Source organism: Lipotes vexillifer, unplaced genomic scaffold (assembly GCF_000442215.2).
Source record: "Lipotes vexillifer unplaced genomic scaffold, Lipotes_vexillifer_v1.1 scaffold564, whole genome shotgun sequence".
In the NCBI taxonomy this organism is placed as follows: domain Eukaryota; kingdom Metazoa; phylum Chordata; class Mammalia; order Artiodactyla; family Lipotidae; genus Lipotes; species Lipotes vexillifer.
The window spans coordinates 84,945-102,074 of record NW_006787829.1 but is presented as its reverse complement, the minus strand read 5'-3'; the positions used below and the strand labels follow the sequence as shown (position 1 = coordinate 102,074).

Sequence of the window (17,130 nt, the reverse complement as noted above, 5' to 3'; positions counted from 1 at the left end):
AATTGTTTAAGAAAGCAAGGGTGTGAGCAGTGTAAGGCCTTGGTCCCCTTGTAAGTATCATACGCTAGCAAGGGTGCTACTTTTAGCTACTTTATGAACTGTTTTTAATTTTCTAATACTGAAAAAAATATTTAAATGCTTAACTAGCATTCTTTTTCTTTAGGTATGGGCTATTCCATGTATCGAGAATTCTGGGCAAAACCTAAACCTTAGAAGAGGAGATGCTGTCTTGGTCTTGGTGGTGCTTGCTTTAGTTAGACATCTCATATTGAGGTTATATGTTTATTTTGAAAATAAATTCTGTGGGTCAGACAATAACATGGTAATTTGAATACTGGCTCCCTTTCTTGCAGGCTTGATTTGCCTGGTGACCAAGTTACTGGTGACTCGTTCACTAGCTACGTCATTCAGATTAGCACAAAAACATGGCACTTTTAAATGCGCTTGATAGTGGTACAATGTCTGCTTTCTTAAACTCTTCTGATAAAATTAGTTGTAAAGAGGACAATGTGCCAATCCTGAAAATGCTCCCAGTTGCTGCAGTATATCATATGCTTTTGATGTAATGTAGAAATCCTATTTACCCCAGTTAATTTAACTCTTTCTGACTGCCTTGCGGACTGAGTACTCCATAAAGTTTTAGAAATCATATTTTGAAGAAGTATGTCTTAATACTAAAGGACATCCTGTAGCCTAAAATGTGGAAAGAGTAGATATAAAGTGTGTACTTACGTATGTCAGTTTTTCTCACTCTAACAGAAGAAAGCATTTCTCTTAACTCAAGTTAGGAAATTAGTATACATTTTTATATATCTTTATATAAAAAGTTACAAGTGGCAAGCATATGACACAAGGAAATGGAAGAGTAACAGCAGTATTGGAGAATGCATGCTTTTTACAATGTGTCTAATAAAAAGGATATTTTTCCAGTTCAAATATCCAGTGCTGACATGCAGGGTATTTTCTCAAACTGTCAATCAATCATATTGCTAAGTGCTTAATCAAAAATCATTTCTACTGAAGGGTATGAACGGTAAAATACCTGATTTCAAAACTATTTCTGAAACTCGGTATCTTCCTTTGATTTTCTTTTAAATAAAAAAGGAAATGGGGGTATATAGGAAAGACGAAAAATGAGATTTTTCTTATTGCAATCCAGTAATTTTACTCGGTACTTTTGGCTGCATTTAATCTTAATACAACAACAGATGTTTATAGTCCATAAAACCTCTAGCTGGTGTTTCCATGGTCCATATTCTCACTTTTCACTGTCGCATGTTCAAAATCACTCAGGAACGCACTATTCTCAAGCAGTCTATATAATGAAAACAATGTACATGTAACACAAAGTTCATCCAAAATAGTGTTTTTTCACATATCACACAATGTACAATTATCTAACAAAGACATAAAACAACATAGAAACAAAGTGAAACTGACAGTAAAAATAAAGTTGGGATAGCCTTAATCAGGAACTAATTTCTTCAAGTTTCCAGTAAATCTCAAAATGTATTTAAAAACTAAGGAGCACTTGGTGGCCAGCAACCAAATTACGAAATGAACATATCATTGTGCAGCGGGTATGTCTTGCTGAAGGGATAACAAGTGTCTGTAATTCTTAAGTTTGGATAAAGGCAGTGGAATGAATTTAGAAATATGTCCACTTTTCACAATTCACTATAGAATTTTCTTTTCACAGTCCCCATGTTTGTATAAATAGTTCTTGTCTGAAAATAAAACACAGTTAAAACATTTTCTCCCGATGAAATATGCACACAAATACACCAACTTATCAAAGTAGTATAGAGCATGGAAATGCATTCACCTAATTCAAGAATAACTGATAGGTTTGAAGAGTTTTGAAGAGATTAACTGTCAAGCAAATTTAATTGGAGACAAATTAGTCTAATAGAGATATAGACTCTAAGTGCTAAAAATAAAGCCATTATGGTACCCGATGACAAAATAGATGTACACATAGACAACTGATATTTATGGAACATTTTACATTATCAAGCATTCAAATTTTATATTATAAAATTTGACATAACATGCTGCATTTAATTTTGATGAAATAAGCTGCATATTCATGCAAAAATAAGAGGGCACAAATTGTATAAGTACCACAGAGTACTTAGTGTATGAGTTTTGAGTAGAATGTTGCCAAATTCAATCAATACCATTATTACCAGCTTTATATACTGACTTCAGTTATATTGAGACAGTATTCAATTTTTTAAATTATGAAAACCTTGGATTTCTTCTGGTATTTCTTTTAAGACTTCACCAATGTTTGTATCTTTACCTTAAAATAGATAAAATTTAACTTATTAACTTAACATCTTTTTCAATAACATTGTAGTACAATGCTTGATGGTAAGAATATTAACATTTATTTTAAAGATACGTAATACTAAGAATCATCCTTCCATCAGCATTGAATCCCGTATATTTCTAATTGTGAAATGCTATGAAACACATATCTCAAGAAAGAATGAATAAATAGCACATTCCCTAAAAAACTACAAGACACGGTCAACAGAACAAAACAAAACAGAGTACAACAGAGTCGGAGAAGGAACCAAGGGCATTCGCTTACCTTGAATTTTCTTTTTAGACCCTAGTTGTGTTGTATTCAGATTCATGTTTGCTTAGAGACCCAATGAGGCAGAACCTGGAATGTTATGGCTATTTCATTCAACAAAGTAATATTTTCACAAAAAATAAATAAGCACACAAATATTTACTTAAAAGCATTCCTAAAAATTCATAAAACTGTGGAAATAAAATTTTTTCCATCAGCATGCAAAAATATTAAATCAACTAAAAGTAGTTTAGGTTTTGAGAATATATATTGAATTGAGGAATTACGTACACTTACAAAATAAACTAAATGCTAGTAAGCATGCAAAACAAAACATAGGAAGATTGGATTTGGGGATTTGAAGTAATATTTTTCTCAATTTAAATCTTCTTTCCTCAAGACTTTTACTAATTTTAGGTCTAATAATACAATATAGATAATATTGTCTCCATATTAAAAGAAAACAGTTTCTACTAATCCTTGCTACATTTAAATACCAGTGTTTACTTGTTTTAGCATACCATGCTATCATATGCCATTTGTAATGTAAGTATTATGTGATATGTGGAAAAAAGTGTTTTAACTTTCATACCCAAAATATAATACATTATGTTGCAAAATATGTTATTTTTACATTAAAATTATTCAACAAGATGGGTTACCCATCTTGGTAAGGCAATTATTTCCAAATATCATCTCGTGTCTTAAAATCTATAAATATTGATTGGAGCAACATTTAGGACCACATGGAAGCAAATTAGCCATATAAATTTGAGCCATAATTTTTATAGCAATAAATATTATATGTGTATAGAAATAAATGGACTCTCTTTGGTCTGTGTGTGCTCACACACATACACACACGTACACAGACGGGATTTAGGAAAAGTATGGAGAGCACGGAAAAAGGAAAAGAAAAGGCAAAAGTTGAAACACTATGCTTTAAGTCATTAATAAAAAGAGAAACTGAAAAAATGAAGACAAAATAGAACACAACATTCTGGAAGCATTTCAGTCTTCAGGTTACAGTTTTCATCAAAAAATCTATAGATACTGACCGCTGGACGGCTTTATCGTGTCGGGACAGCCTGTGACTCGTGGTCGGCACCTCGTCAATCTCGTCGATGTCACAGGCATCTGCAGCATCTTGGGAGTAGTTGTGTTTCATGACGAGGATGCTTCTTCTGTTCACAGGTGGGATGAGGGGTTTGACGGGCTGTGGGGACATCTCTGTCAAGACAGAAGCATCTCTTGTGCTGAGGTTGCTGCGGCTGCCTTTCGTACTGGACAGTTGTGATCCACAGTGATGGTCATGAATGCATTTGGAAGAGGACCTCCTCAGTTTATGGTAGTTTTCAAAGTCATCGGCCACATCTGCAAAGTCAGCTGTAGCTCCTGTCCCTCTGAGGGTGCATACCTCATAATGAGGAGGTTCCAACACCTCCTGGAAAACTGTCTGGTCAAAGTCCGATTTCCTTTGGACATATTTTTTACGAGGCTGTTTGATCTGCACAATGACAGAAATGATAATAAGGATGATCACAATGCAGGAAGTCACGCCAATGACAGTCCCGCTGGTGTTGGTCAGCTGGTCCAGCAGACTGGCTTTCCTCTTTTCTACACGTTGAGGAGAGTGAAAACAACAAACAAAACAAGAAACAACCCACCACGCGTTAATACGGTAGTCAAACGTACGTGGAGAACTTTAAATGAAACAGGCTGAGCACAAAACTTTCACTGTCTTAAGCATAAACAAGTCTTTAAAAAGAGACGAAATGTTTCACTTTTCACAAGAACCCTATCTTCTAGCCTTAGAAACGGCTCTCCCGTTGCACAGCATCCCTACTTTAAATGCAAATATATGTTTTGTAGGTTTAATAAAACCTTTAGGATGTCATTCGCGAATCAGTTGGTAACGGTAAAAACATTTCTCCTGGTATAAGAAACCCCACAAACTCCGCTAGTGGGAACAGGAATATACCTAAATTGTTTTGAATTTATTCCTGATGTGGATAACTGAAGTCTAAGTAACGGTGTTCTGATACCAGAAGGTGATTACACTTTAAGACAGACACTTACGGGATGTTGGCATGAGGGCTTCTGTGGGTCTTTCCCCATCATCGTAGAAGTTAAAAAAAAATAACATTTAAGGTTTCTGGAAGTTGTCTTAAGGGAGGTACATTTATCCAAGAAAATCTGCTGAATTTCTTTATGAACAGGGATGGTCTGTGGCCTTTGAGCTCCTGCACCCAACAGAAGCTATCCCAATAGAAGCTTCTATCCCAGTAGAAGCTCTACTCAGGGTGGTTTCAGGCAACACGAGGCTCCTCTCCCTACAGGGCCCCGGTCTGGAGCTACAGTACCTGCCCAGGAAGGGCGAGCCACCTGCATTTCTCAATGCCCTTTCCACCCCCAGATCCATACTGCAGATGCTCGATTCCAGGCAGGAGTGGCTGGAATGTGGGGTCTCCCCTCCTCCTCCCAGGCCCCACTGGTAGGAAAGAAGGTCTACACCAGGCACAGCAGGTTGAGAATACAGGGCCCCGGTCACACTGGCTGCAGCTCACTCACGGCGTCGAGCTCCCTGAAGGGACAAGCAGAAGACCAGACGGCCCCTTTCTCCATCCTCACCGAGTGCCTCCTTCATAAAGCAGGGGTGTTCCTCTCAGAGAAGTGAGCCACTGTCCCTGCCCCACCCTACCATCCAGAGCAGTGGCGCAGAGGTTTTGTCCATGGAGAAAGGTGGGCCGCCAAGAACCATGGGAACAGACCCACTTTAGGCAAGTAAAACGAATCCCTAACAGTGCTGTATAAGGTTCTTCACAAAATGCTTAATTTCCCATCCATTCCAAAGTGGTTCCTTGGACACAACATGGATCATTGCCCATCTCCTCAAAATAGGTGATACTGGATCGGCTTCTCTTATTGACTCTGCGAACCATGGGTACTGTGGCAATGTCTCTCTGCTTCTATCCACAGAGGGAATTTTAATAGAAGGTATTGGACTTTAAGCATGGAGCGTTATTTGCCCGTTTCTTTTCCTTTGCAAACTGGTTAATATTGGATCTGAACAAAAGAGGATATGTGGCACTTTGAACTTAACCAAAACTTGCAACATTCATAACCAAGCCGAGGGATGCTCTCTATGTAAACAAACCTTTGCGTACAGGCTAGAGAAGGAAGCCGGAACATTGGAAGCGATTCTCATTGGAAAGGAAAAAGAGCGTTTTGGTAGGAAAATTGAAGGCGAGGCAAGTGGCTTTAGGTACCTGAAAGCCCTAATGTTCCTCCGATACACTTTTATCTCTAGAGTATGTGCACCATGTCTGGTAAAGACGGACTGGATAAGTGAGAGGTGCAGCCACAGATGAAGGAGCTTCTGACAGGAAACCCTGCTTTGCATGAAAAGCTCCAATGCCCTGCTGCAGGCTCCAAAAAGGAGATTTGCCAATGAACATCAAGTGCTAAGGAGAGTCCACTGCGCACTAGGGAATGTGAAAACTTCTGGTTACAGCACGAGTAAAAGCAAAGGAAAAGGCTAACAAATCAATTATAAAACCTACAGGAGTTCATAAAGCCAATATACAATATATTTTTAAGGCTGTCTGATACATATAAACATTGGATAAACTTCCCACGCTACAGGTAGAGGGATTTTGCAGATTCCAGGGACGAATGATTACCTTTACAATGATTTTCGTCCCAAGGGTACACACAGTTCTGGAGTCCATTGCAAACCAACGTATTGTTAATACACATGTTACTGTGGCAGAAGAACGTATTGCCTTCACAAGGAGCTAAAAAGGAGAAGAAAAAGGCAAGAAAAAAGTTTTAACTGATGCTCAGTTGTAAATCACTCACGTTGCAAATCTAAAAACAGAAAGGTTAGTGTGATAATATGCCGTCAAATTGAGATAAATGGTAGAACTGACATTCCATTCTCAGAAGTGTTGCCATAGCGGTAATTATTCCTTGTGTTACTAACAGAGCTAGAGTTCTTCTAGATGTGCTCAGCTTATAAAACTGGCACGGGAAGTTTTCCATCATAAAAATGAAGTATATTATCCATATGGGTTCTTCTTTTTTTTAAGTTAACTTGGTGCATTCATTTAGCAAAACTGAAGTGCCGACCACATGCATAACATCATGCTTTACACTGAAATTCTGTATGTATAAATTTGGTTGTCCTGTGCAAAAAAGATTTAGTTTAATGGAAATATTGAAATATTTTGGAAAGTATATGCTTACAAAATACTAATTTATATATATAATATTATGTATATAATATATAATATGTATAATATTATTTAAGCATATGAAAGGAGCAAAGAATATCATGGAGATTCAGAACAAGGGAAACTTTATTCTGAACAACATAAGAAAAATGTACATTATTCTCATCAACGTTTAAAATATATACAGTAATGAAATTAGCCTACTTTGCATATATATCACACGTTCTACTAACTTTAGGTACAATGGTCCACGCTCGCCAGATAACAATGCACATTTAGGGCATTGGGAGGTAAAATAAGAATTCCAAGAAGTATACCATTTGGCTATAGAAATAAGAGAATTAGTGACAAGTCTAATATAGCGAAGTCTAATGTTAGCTATGACTTCAATATTACAAAAAAATACACTTCTTGGGCTTCCCTGGTGGCGCAGTGGTTGAGAGTCCGCCTGCCGATGCAGGGGATGCGGGTTCGTGCCCCGGTCTGGGAGGATCCCACGTGCCGCGGAGTGGCTGGGCCCGTGAGCCATGGCCGCTGGGCCTGCGCGTCCGGAGCCTGTGCTCCGCAACGGGAGAGGCCACAACAGTGAGAGGCCCGCATACCGCAAAAAAAAAAAAAAAAAAAAAAAAAAAAAATACACTTCTTTCATTGTCAGAGTAATTGGTTATTTATAAAAATGCATCTCTAGAGTAATGCTACACTATGAATTATAGCTTGTAGACAGCCCTTTAAAGTAGTTTTTGTTTTTATCTTTGTAATCATCCCACATATCTCATAAAATGTAATTTTAGCATTGATTTCTTTTCGGTTATAGTTTTGTGGCCCTTTTAAGGATAGGTATTCTAGAAAAATGTAATAGACACAAAACACATAATTTTCAGAGGTTCATCAATCAGTAAAGTTTTATCAATGATCAATATTATCTAAACAGTGCAGTCATGCTAGAATTAATTTTCACCTTCAAAACCGCATATTGCAGGGTTTTTTTTTTTAAGAAAGTTGTCTCCCTTAAATGTATTTTCCATATTAATGAAAATTGTTAAGAAAATGCTTTGCCTAAGGTAATTTAATATATTTTAACATTCCTAGAGGAATCATTAAAAAAAAAAAAATGATCAAGGGCTTCCCTGGTGGCGCAGTGGTTAAGAATCTGCCTGCCAATGCAGGGGACACGGGCTCGAGCCGTGGTCTGGGAAGATCCCACATGCCGCGGAGCAACTAAGCCCATGAGCCACAACTACTGAGCCTGCGCGTCTAGAGCCTGTGCTCCGCAACAAGAGAAACCACAACAATAAGCCCGAGCACCGCGATGAAGAGTAGCCCTCACTCGCCGCAACTAGAGAAAGCCTGCGCACAGAAACGAAGACCCAACACAGCCAAAAATAAATAAATTTATTAAAATAAAAAATGATCGAGTCTTGAAAATCAAAAGTGTGGCAAAGACAAGGGTAACTTGAGCCAAGCATTCCCCTGACTCTCCAAGCCCTTACCCCTACCCACCCCCACCAGTTCCAGTTCCCAGGAGAGTTTCTTCTTCCTTCTGCTTGGTTTGCCTTCAAGTCCCTGGTTAAAGAATAAAAAGGATGTAATAGTCGTTTTGAAAAACAAAATATCGGGCTTCCCTGGTGGCGCAGTGGTTGAGAGTCCGCCTGCCGCTGCAGGGCACACGGGTTCGTGCCCCGGTCCGGGAAGATCCCACATGCCGCGGAGCGGCTGGGCCCGTGAGCCATGGCCGCTGAGCCTGCGTGTCCGGAGCCTGTGCTCCACAACGGGAGAGGCCACAGCAGTGAGAGGCCCGCGTACCGCAAATAAAAAAAAAAAAAAAAAAAAAAAAAGAAAGAAGAAGAAAAACAAAGTATTAAGGAGTAGAAAAGATGCAGATGCAGTAGTCATTTTGAAAAGTATCATGCTGAACATTTTATTGCGCTCCTGCTTTCAACATGGTATAAAGCTTTTATAGTGTAAAATGTAATGATCCAATCTATTACTGCAAAAATCTGCTTTTCAGTAAGGAACTAAATTTGAATTTCTGTAGTCAACCATTTTGCAGAACTGATATGGTCTGTTTAGCAGGTAATGAATGTTGTCAAAATATGTACACAGAACAAAAAAGGAGTTTTCTGCAAATAGGTTAGAGCAGCTGCAAATTGCTTTAGTAGAAAATGTAAAAAAAACACCACTTACTACCTGATAAATTGCAGTGGTTTTGAAAGTACAGTTAATCCATCAAGTAAAGAATACCTGGAAAAGAGCATAAATATTTATTGACCTTCCAGAAATGAGCTGGAAAATTTATTACAATTACTATTAAATAGGATGGGTTTGTTTTTAATTTTTTGTGTGTATGTGTGGTACCCGGGCCTCTCACTGTTGTGGCCTCTCTCGTTGTGTAGCACAGGCTCCGGACGCGCAGGCTCAGCGGCCTTGGCTCACGGGCCCAGCCGTTCTGCGGCATGTGGGATCTTCCCGGACCGGGGCACGAACCCACGTCCCCTGCATCGGCAGGCGGACTCTCAACCACTGCGCCACCAGGGAAGCCCTAAATTTTTAAATATATAGATAAAAATGGCATTGCATTCTGCAACAGTGAAGTATGTTAGTACTAACAGTGTGTTAGTAAATACACTAGAGATTTGGCTTCCAAATTCTCCAAATGTAATTTTGTTTCTGTTTCTGCTGCTGTTGCAAAAGTCTTACAAAACACCAATCAATGTGCCAGTATCAGTTATCATTAAATATTGGTGGTTTGACTGGGAATGGAACAGATCATCCAGTACTGTCAATGAATCACATTCTTGACACACTACTTTACATCAAATAATTATACAAATGTGCCAGTTAACTGAAATCATCCTCCCTTAAAAAAATCACTATTATTCCAAGTACTACTCCATCTTTTCTCCCTTACTTTTGCTACATTTATAGAACTGCTGTGCAAACAATAAACAAACAAAAACAAACAAGGAAATCTTGCAGTGGCTAAGAAACCAACATACCCGTTGAACAAAAATTAATTTTGTCTCATAGACACCAAAAATAAAATAGATTGGATTCTGAATTTTCTTTATATTGCATATCTAAATATTTCTCTCATATAAAGGCAGACACACAATAGTTCAATAAAGATTCTTAGTTCTACCTCCTGCTAAAAGCATAAAATGGCACCTTCCTGCCTCCCAAATCAAACCATGTCCTCACTGCTCCTTCAAGTATGTCTGTGTACATACACTCTGCACATAAGCATTTCCCACTGCTCCCCACACGTTCCTGAGATCTTTGGTTCATTGGCCATATAGTTCCCTCCCTCTCTCTGTCCTGGAATACCTATTCTCCACTCTACTATGCAAATCATATCAGAACTGTATTATCTTTACAGTTTTAAAATATTATTCCAATCTATCAGAAAATTATCTTTTCCTTAAATCCTATTCTACTTACAATTTTTAAAAGAGTTTAGCACTTAGTATTTGCTTATCATCCTTTCCCGTGAGTTCTTTGAGGCTAGGGACATGCTTTTAAAAAAATTACTTGTAATCTCTTATGCGGCTTAATATCTCTAGGCTTAGAGTAAATAGTCAACAGATATTTTTAATTGATTAATATCACTGAGCAAAAGTTTAGCTCTGGCCAGGCTGCTGAGCTGAGAATCCCAGAGAACAGAAGGTTCTCACAGGTGTGTTTACTGTGGAGAATTAGCCCTCAAATACAATACAAATTGCGATATTCTCAGAAACTAAATCCCAAAGTTAAGGTTTACCAATAATAAAGGGCAGCCAATAACGTAATCCTCAAAATTCAGAGTAACTCACACAGGCGGTTTCCATGATCAGATAAATCTACTTATTTCTGGGACTAGGTCTTCTGTTGCTTTCAGAATAGCAAACATAGCCTCATATTGATGTTAAAAACTAAGTACACAGAAGAAAGTATTAGCATTGCTTTTCGACTCTGAATTATTTAAAAGCAGATTTAGACATAATGACTGCAACTATTGCAAACTCACTTCTCTGGAAGGGTTTATTGAACATCACCATTTTATCATCCGCATCTAATGCTAAGTGTTTCTTTTTGAGAAAAGCCAGAAACAGAATGTAGTGAAATATGCTAGTCAGCCAAAAGAATGTCATATGTGTAAGCACAGCATTGTTATTGATTTAAATCATTCGGGTAACACAGAAAATGGATATTTTAACACTGCAAAGTGAGTCTTTCCCGACTTTCCCCTCTTCTCTCATACACTAACACATACGCAATTGTGCAAAGCATCCCTTTTGGACCAGGTTAACTGTCCATGAACTTGAAGCTTAGAGAATGCTCCTCCAGGCACTTCATCCTGGGGTAGAGTCCTGACAACACTACAGAGGGTAGGGCTGCGTCTCAGGCTGTAGGGAGTGATAATTCCTAAGGAGAGATCTCGTCTTCCACGAGCACTTACTCAGTTACCACATCTATAAAATAGGGAGACAGACAATGCTTCCCTAAGTGATTTAACTATGCAAAGAATGTAGGACAGTGCCGGCCATATGGACGCAAGCACTGTAGTTGTCATAGTAAGCTGTTCTAAAAGGCAAGTATTGTACAGAGGCTGTGAATTCAGAATGTCTGAGATTGAATCCTGGGTTCACCACTTCTAAGTTGTGTGATCTTGAGCAAATATTCCTTAAATTTTTCCACTTTTCAGTTTACATCTATATAATGGGATAAGTTTAAGGAGATACATGATACAAAAGTTAAGTGATTTATATTCAATTTCCTAATTTGTAAAGTGACGATAGTTGTTCACAGACCTCTTGTTAAGACTAAATGAGAATGCAAATTTGAAAGAACAGAGCACAGCCCTTTATGCAGAAGAGCACGCAATAAATGCTGTTTAAAAAGATGAGTTATACGTAGAACTGATTGTTTTCTCGTGTGACAAAACAGCAGATAATTATTCTTTAGATAGTAAAATATTGTAATAAAATTCATATAATTAAATGGATTATGCTAGATCAATAAGATGTTACATTGGGAGTAATATTTAAAATATTTAACAATCATTACTCCATGGGAACGGACCAATCAGAGTTAAAGGGATGCTGATGGACACACCACAGGTAGGGTGCCTTCCACCCTACCTGTGTGCACTAGTTGTACAACACCCCAGTTTACAGTCACTTGTAAGAAACTGAAAAATACACTAATGCATCATGAAACATCTTTTTCTCAAAAGCGACAGGGGAATATGCTTATTTTAATAATTTTCCTACTATATCTACTTCCAAGTCCTTATTCTAGCACACTATGTATTTCACAAAAATTCAATCCCAAGGACTAAGGGGACACAACTCCCTTCTGTGATTCAAAAAGTGGTTTTAAATGAATTCTGATAGTACCTGGAGTAGCACAATGACAGGTAATACAAACAATTAACTTTACAATTTGCAGAAGGTTCTTACCCTCTGGCTCTCCTAAAAGTCATTATATGAGCTTAGTAATATACTTGAATGTGAAAACAAAGTGAACAATACACCAGAGCCCTTCAGCTTCAAGGTCTTCGATTCTGTGTTACTGTACTATTTACATATAAAAAGAAAAAAATAGTCTGTAACCAGTCTCCATTTTTTTGTATCCAAGTACACAATAAACACACCTTTCTAAGACATGCCCAGGACTTTTCTAAAACTATGACTTCCTGACTGAGATATTTTAACATCTTGGGGGTATATTTCTTTGCTACACTCATACCCAGTGTAAAATATCATTAAAGTTCAATTCTAAAAAAGAAGCAAAACAGAATCTATGCATGTGAAATATCGATACAATAGCAAATGGAGATTTTAAATGTTTGTACTACTTTATAGGAGGAAGGTTTAGCTATATAAGGTATTTGTGATATTCCATCATTCCCAGAATAACAAGACCATCAAGATAACATGCATTTTCTAACACCAAATTGTAAAGAGAGATATACAGGTCCCATCCTGGGAAATCAAGGCAAGCAGTGTATAAAAGAGAATAGATCTTGGTCTTTTGGTTCCAATATAAATCCAGGAGTGTTCTGAAGTTTTTAGTGATCCTATGAAACTGAGGCTTGGATAAAAGTGACATTTGTCCTACAATTGTATTAACAGAATTTTCAGTACAGAGAAACACAATACACAGATGCAGATTTTGAAATTATCTAAAGGTCCTTTAAGCCCAGTTTTAAAATTCCAATTTAAAATACCTAAGTGAACAGTTATCTAAATATTTCAAAACAAATTCTTTGGAAACACGAAATTTAACTCAACAGTTTGCTCTGGCAAGGAAGATGAATACAGTGTGTTCCTGTGTGTCACCCTTCTGGTGATTCTCAGCACCTTGTTTAGAGAAGTCATACGCCCAAAAGCGTATGTTTAACCTTGTTTAATCCAAATAGCTCCAATTTTATTTGTATACCACTTAACAGACAACACAAAAACAAAATCAAAACCAAAAGCTTGGCAAGTGTTGCCCCAGTGTTCAAAAATCATTCTAGTGGTAGGATTCTTAATTCTTAAGGGGTCATAGAAGAGTATGGAAATTATTGAGGTATAAAGTTGGGTGAAAAAGAAGGATACAAATTGTTTCAAATTATAAAGCCTCACATGCAAACAAACATACAAAAAATTTTACTGGAAATACTAAGCTGAAATGTTAGCAATGACTATTTCTAGGATATTTACAAGTTATATTTAATTTTCGTTGGGAATTTTTTTCATATGTGCATATACATATGTGTGTATATACACAAACATACACACATATAGTTACTTCTTATGATTGGGAAAAATCTGATAACTTTTCATGAAAACAAAGCCAAATATTAATCCAAACAAGTCTATTTTATCTTTCAAATTTTAACCAGTAAAGGAATAGATTTCACATAACATTTATACTTTATTATTTTTAAAGATACTTAATGAACTCAATATTTCACTGAATTCATTGTTTTCTTTTGGACTTTTTTTCTAGTTTTAAATCCTCATATGTTCCCATTCGTCCCACTAGGTGGGGAGCATTTACCATTCTTCAGTGAAATAGCATTTCAGTCCCTCAAGATGCTTAAATCATGACGGCATCTGAGACAAACAACCTTTATACCTACATACTGCTGATTCTTAAGGAGTAAAAACGTTATCAGGAGACAAACAAACGAATTTTGGGCATATTTTTATTAGGTTAAGGAGGACAAGAGGAAGAAGGGCAGCCACACTCTCAAAATAAAGGAAATTTTATTTTAAAATATAATAAAGAATCACCAAACATATATTTTATAATGTTAAAGGTCTAATCATGGATGTATCATTTTTCAGTATCATGTCACGTGCTTATAAATACTGTTCCAGTTCTGTAATTAAAAGCCACGTAATTCATAATTGCTCTTTAATGCTACCAGCACTAATGCTCATTCTATTAGAGTCATTTCTTTCCTCACCCATTACCTTGCTTTTCAAGTCCAGAAATGCCACTCAGGGAAAATTAAAACAAAATGAAAATAACAACTGTCAGATTTCTCTCTGAAACCTTGATATTTCAAATACCTCTGCTTTCTTGTTAATGAAACTATCATTTGGTAGATCTGTTCAAAGTCAAATTACATCATATTTCATCAAGAAAATTTGGAAATAGAAGAGATGCTCGATCCTATTTTTCTTTAAAAATCATTATACCATTTAAAAACTGCTTGGGGCTTCAGATCAGATGCTCCTGCCGCCCCCCGCCCCCACCGCGTCTCACAGCCCCCAACCCATATCTTGTTTCATTCCACAGGTATTCTCCTTGCTTCTTGCTTCTCTCAAATTCTTATCTTTTAATCGCTTTGATTTGAGGTTTGCCAAAAGCTCACGCCTCTATGTGCTGGCCTGTGCGAGACTAGACCACACACACACACACACACACACACACACACACATGTCTTTGAGATTTCTACCTCTGCTCTTTTTTATTCTTATTTTCCCAATCATAACTTGGAGTGGAAATGGTCACAAAAATGCATGGAGAAGCATCAGAACGAGGAAAGAGCTTGGAGTACGTTTACATGTCCTTGCTTCATTTCCTGAATTCAGCTTGTATCACCCTTGAAGATATTGATTTATTAAAATTTTCTGACAGTCAAGAGTCTCTACAATCTATCACTTTCTTTGCCTGAGAGATGGGAAAAAAGTTTAAAATTATTATAATTATGTAAATGTGACAGGTACCTGCATTATATATTTAGGTAATTAATTTTTACTAAATAGCGAAATCTGGCACACTGAAAAACTCAGTTACTTTTATTCAATAATCATTTTGATCTTTCAGGTGCAAAGGTGATTTTCCCTGCCCTCTGAGGCCTTTCGGCTGACCCCTGCAGTCAGGCTCCTGGTGATATCGAGCAGGACCCTCTGGGGCTCCTGGGCACAAAAGCCTTTGTCCCCCATTTCTGGATTACAGGAAATAGGCTTCATTCAGCCTCCATGACCTTCCTTGAGTTCCAAGGAGCAGGTTTAAATAGATGTTAATTAGGGAATCGAGGACCAGTCAAAAGAAACAATAGAGCAGCCTAGGGGCAGGGTCTGGGTCCCCCGCCTCAAGGGATATACTTAATATTTCTGAGCTGTTTTACATATACTGAAACCGCCAGCAGGTGGGAGAAATTAAAGGTATGCTGCCCACAAGCATGTAGACCCCCCGACTGGATGGAACCAGAAGGTTGATGATGCTGACTCCCCATTACCTCACCACCAACCAATCGGAAGAAAGTCCACGAGCCGATCACGCCCTCTATGAACCATACCAGATTCCTTCGGAGCATCCAAATCCCTAAGTAACATCCCCACTTGGCATTCTAATGACCATCTCAAATGGATTACGGCTGGATGGGTTCAAATACCGGTGATCATCCTATAGTCCTCTTCCCTGCCTCAATTCCCCCCTCACACACCCTCCCGACATTAATAAGGGGCATCGCCTCGCTCCAGGCTAAAGGCTCAGGGTCATCATTGAGTCCTCTCTGCCCTGGCACCCACATCAAACTGTCCTGTAGGTCTGTCAGCTCTCTCTCAACTCCAGGCTCTTGGTAACGTCTCCACTGGTCCTTCTGAACGGTCTTTCATCAAATGGTCTCTTACACGGATCCACAGACACAGTGGCCAGAGAAGCCTTGGATATTTAAGTATAAATCAGATGGAGTTTCATCCCCTTTCAAAACACTCCAAAACCTTCCCAATAAAGTGAAATCAAATCTCAAACTCCTTCGTACCCCTTTGCTTACCCCAAATCTTTGCCCAACTTTCTTCTGAGCACAAGGACTGCCCAACACAACCCAGGGCACTCATGCCCACATCGTTCTCCAGCACATTACCCCGTGTTGTGTTTTTCCACAGCACTTATTAGGATCTGAGTTCATCTTTTTAAATTAACTCACTTGTACATCATTAGCTTCCTTTAATAAGAATGAGGGGCAAAGGCGTTGTTCTGTTCACTAATTTATCACTGCGCTCAGAACATCAGGTGCCGTATCGTAGGTCCTTAATAAATACTTGTCCACGAGACACCGGAACAAAACTTCTTTAAGCAGTAAAATGGATATGCCATAGTCTCATTAAATTCTAACAATGCTTCTAATTTCTAAGGAATAGCTAAACTTTTCTTCATGAACTTGATGGAAGAAAATATCTAAACCATCAGAGATCCCAATTATGAGTAAGCCTCTGCGTCAGCTTTCAAAGACTTCAAAAACTGGATTAAAAAAATGTAGAGCTTGCTGCTAAATGCCATTTTTAACGGTGAGATTCTAATCACAGAAAAAGAAAATGTAAAAAAAATTTAAATATATTTGGCCATTAGAATTGCCTCCCAAAACAAATGTTTTGTTTTGTTTTTCCCAAAATGAATGGAATAATTTCCCTGCCACTATACTTTAAACATGAAATGGCCCTTGGGCTATGCAATTAGAGGAAATGTCATTTTACTTGAAAAATGCTGACCAGATTTGAGGCCAGAAATAGGTTTGTGCATCTTCTCACCTCTTTCATCAGCTTCATATTTTTATTTTGAAAAATTAATATCTGCTTCCAAAACTCTATGTTCCAATGTGACTTAGTTATCAGTCAAAATATCCAGTGTTATTATTAAGCTATAGCTTAATCTTTTTCCTAATACAAGAAATTCTATTCACAATCTAATCCCACTCACATTTATTAGATCCCCCCAATCTCTCTGCTGAAATTGCATATTCCTACTGTTCCAAAAGACACGCTATTATGAAAAGAGAAGCACCTTCAGGAGAAAATTATATTCCATAGATAGAGGCCATTTCATTACTCA

General features: G+C 37.7%; 1 protein-coding gene across 2 annotated transcripts in view; it reads right to left on the bottom strand.

The window, feature by feature from the left end:
• Positions 1–629: 629 nt before the first annotated feature.
• NETO1 (neuropilin and tolloid like 1) overlaps positions 630–17,130 on the bottom strand; it is a 93,035-nt gene continuing 76,534 nt past the window's right edge. Inside the window, exons 8-11 of one of the 2 annotated variants that reach the window (XM_007460860.1) lie at positions 6,268–6,381; positions 3,643–4,201; positions 2,600–2,674; positions 630–1,727 (exon numbers count right to left, since the gene is read on the bottom strand). In XM_007460860.1, coding sequence (XP_007460922.1) covers positions 2,614–2,674; positions 3,643–4,201; positions 6,268–6,381 — 734 coding nt within the window. In that variant the 3' untranslated portion in view covers positions 630–1,727; positions 2,600–2,613. The remainder of the gene's footprint in view (positions 1,728–2,599; positions 2,675–3,642; positions 4,202–6,267; positions 6,382–17,130) is intronic. The other variant, XM_007460861.1, reaches the window with a different exon arrangement.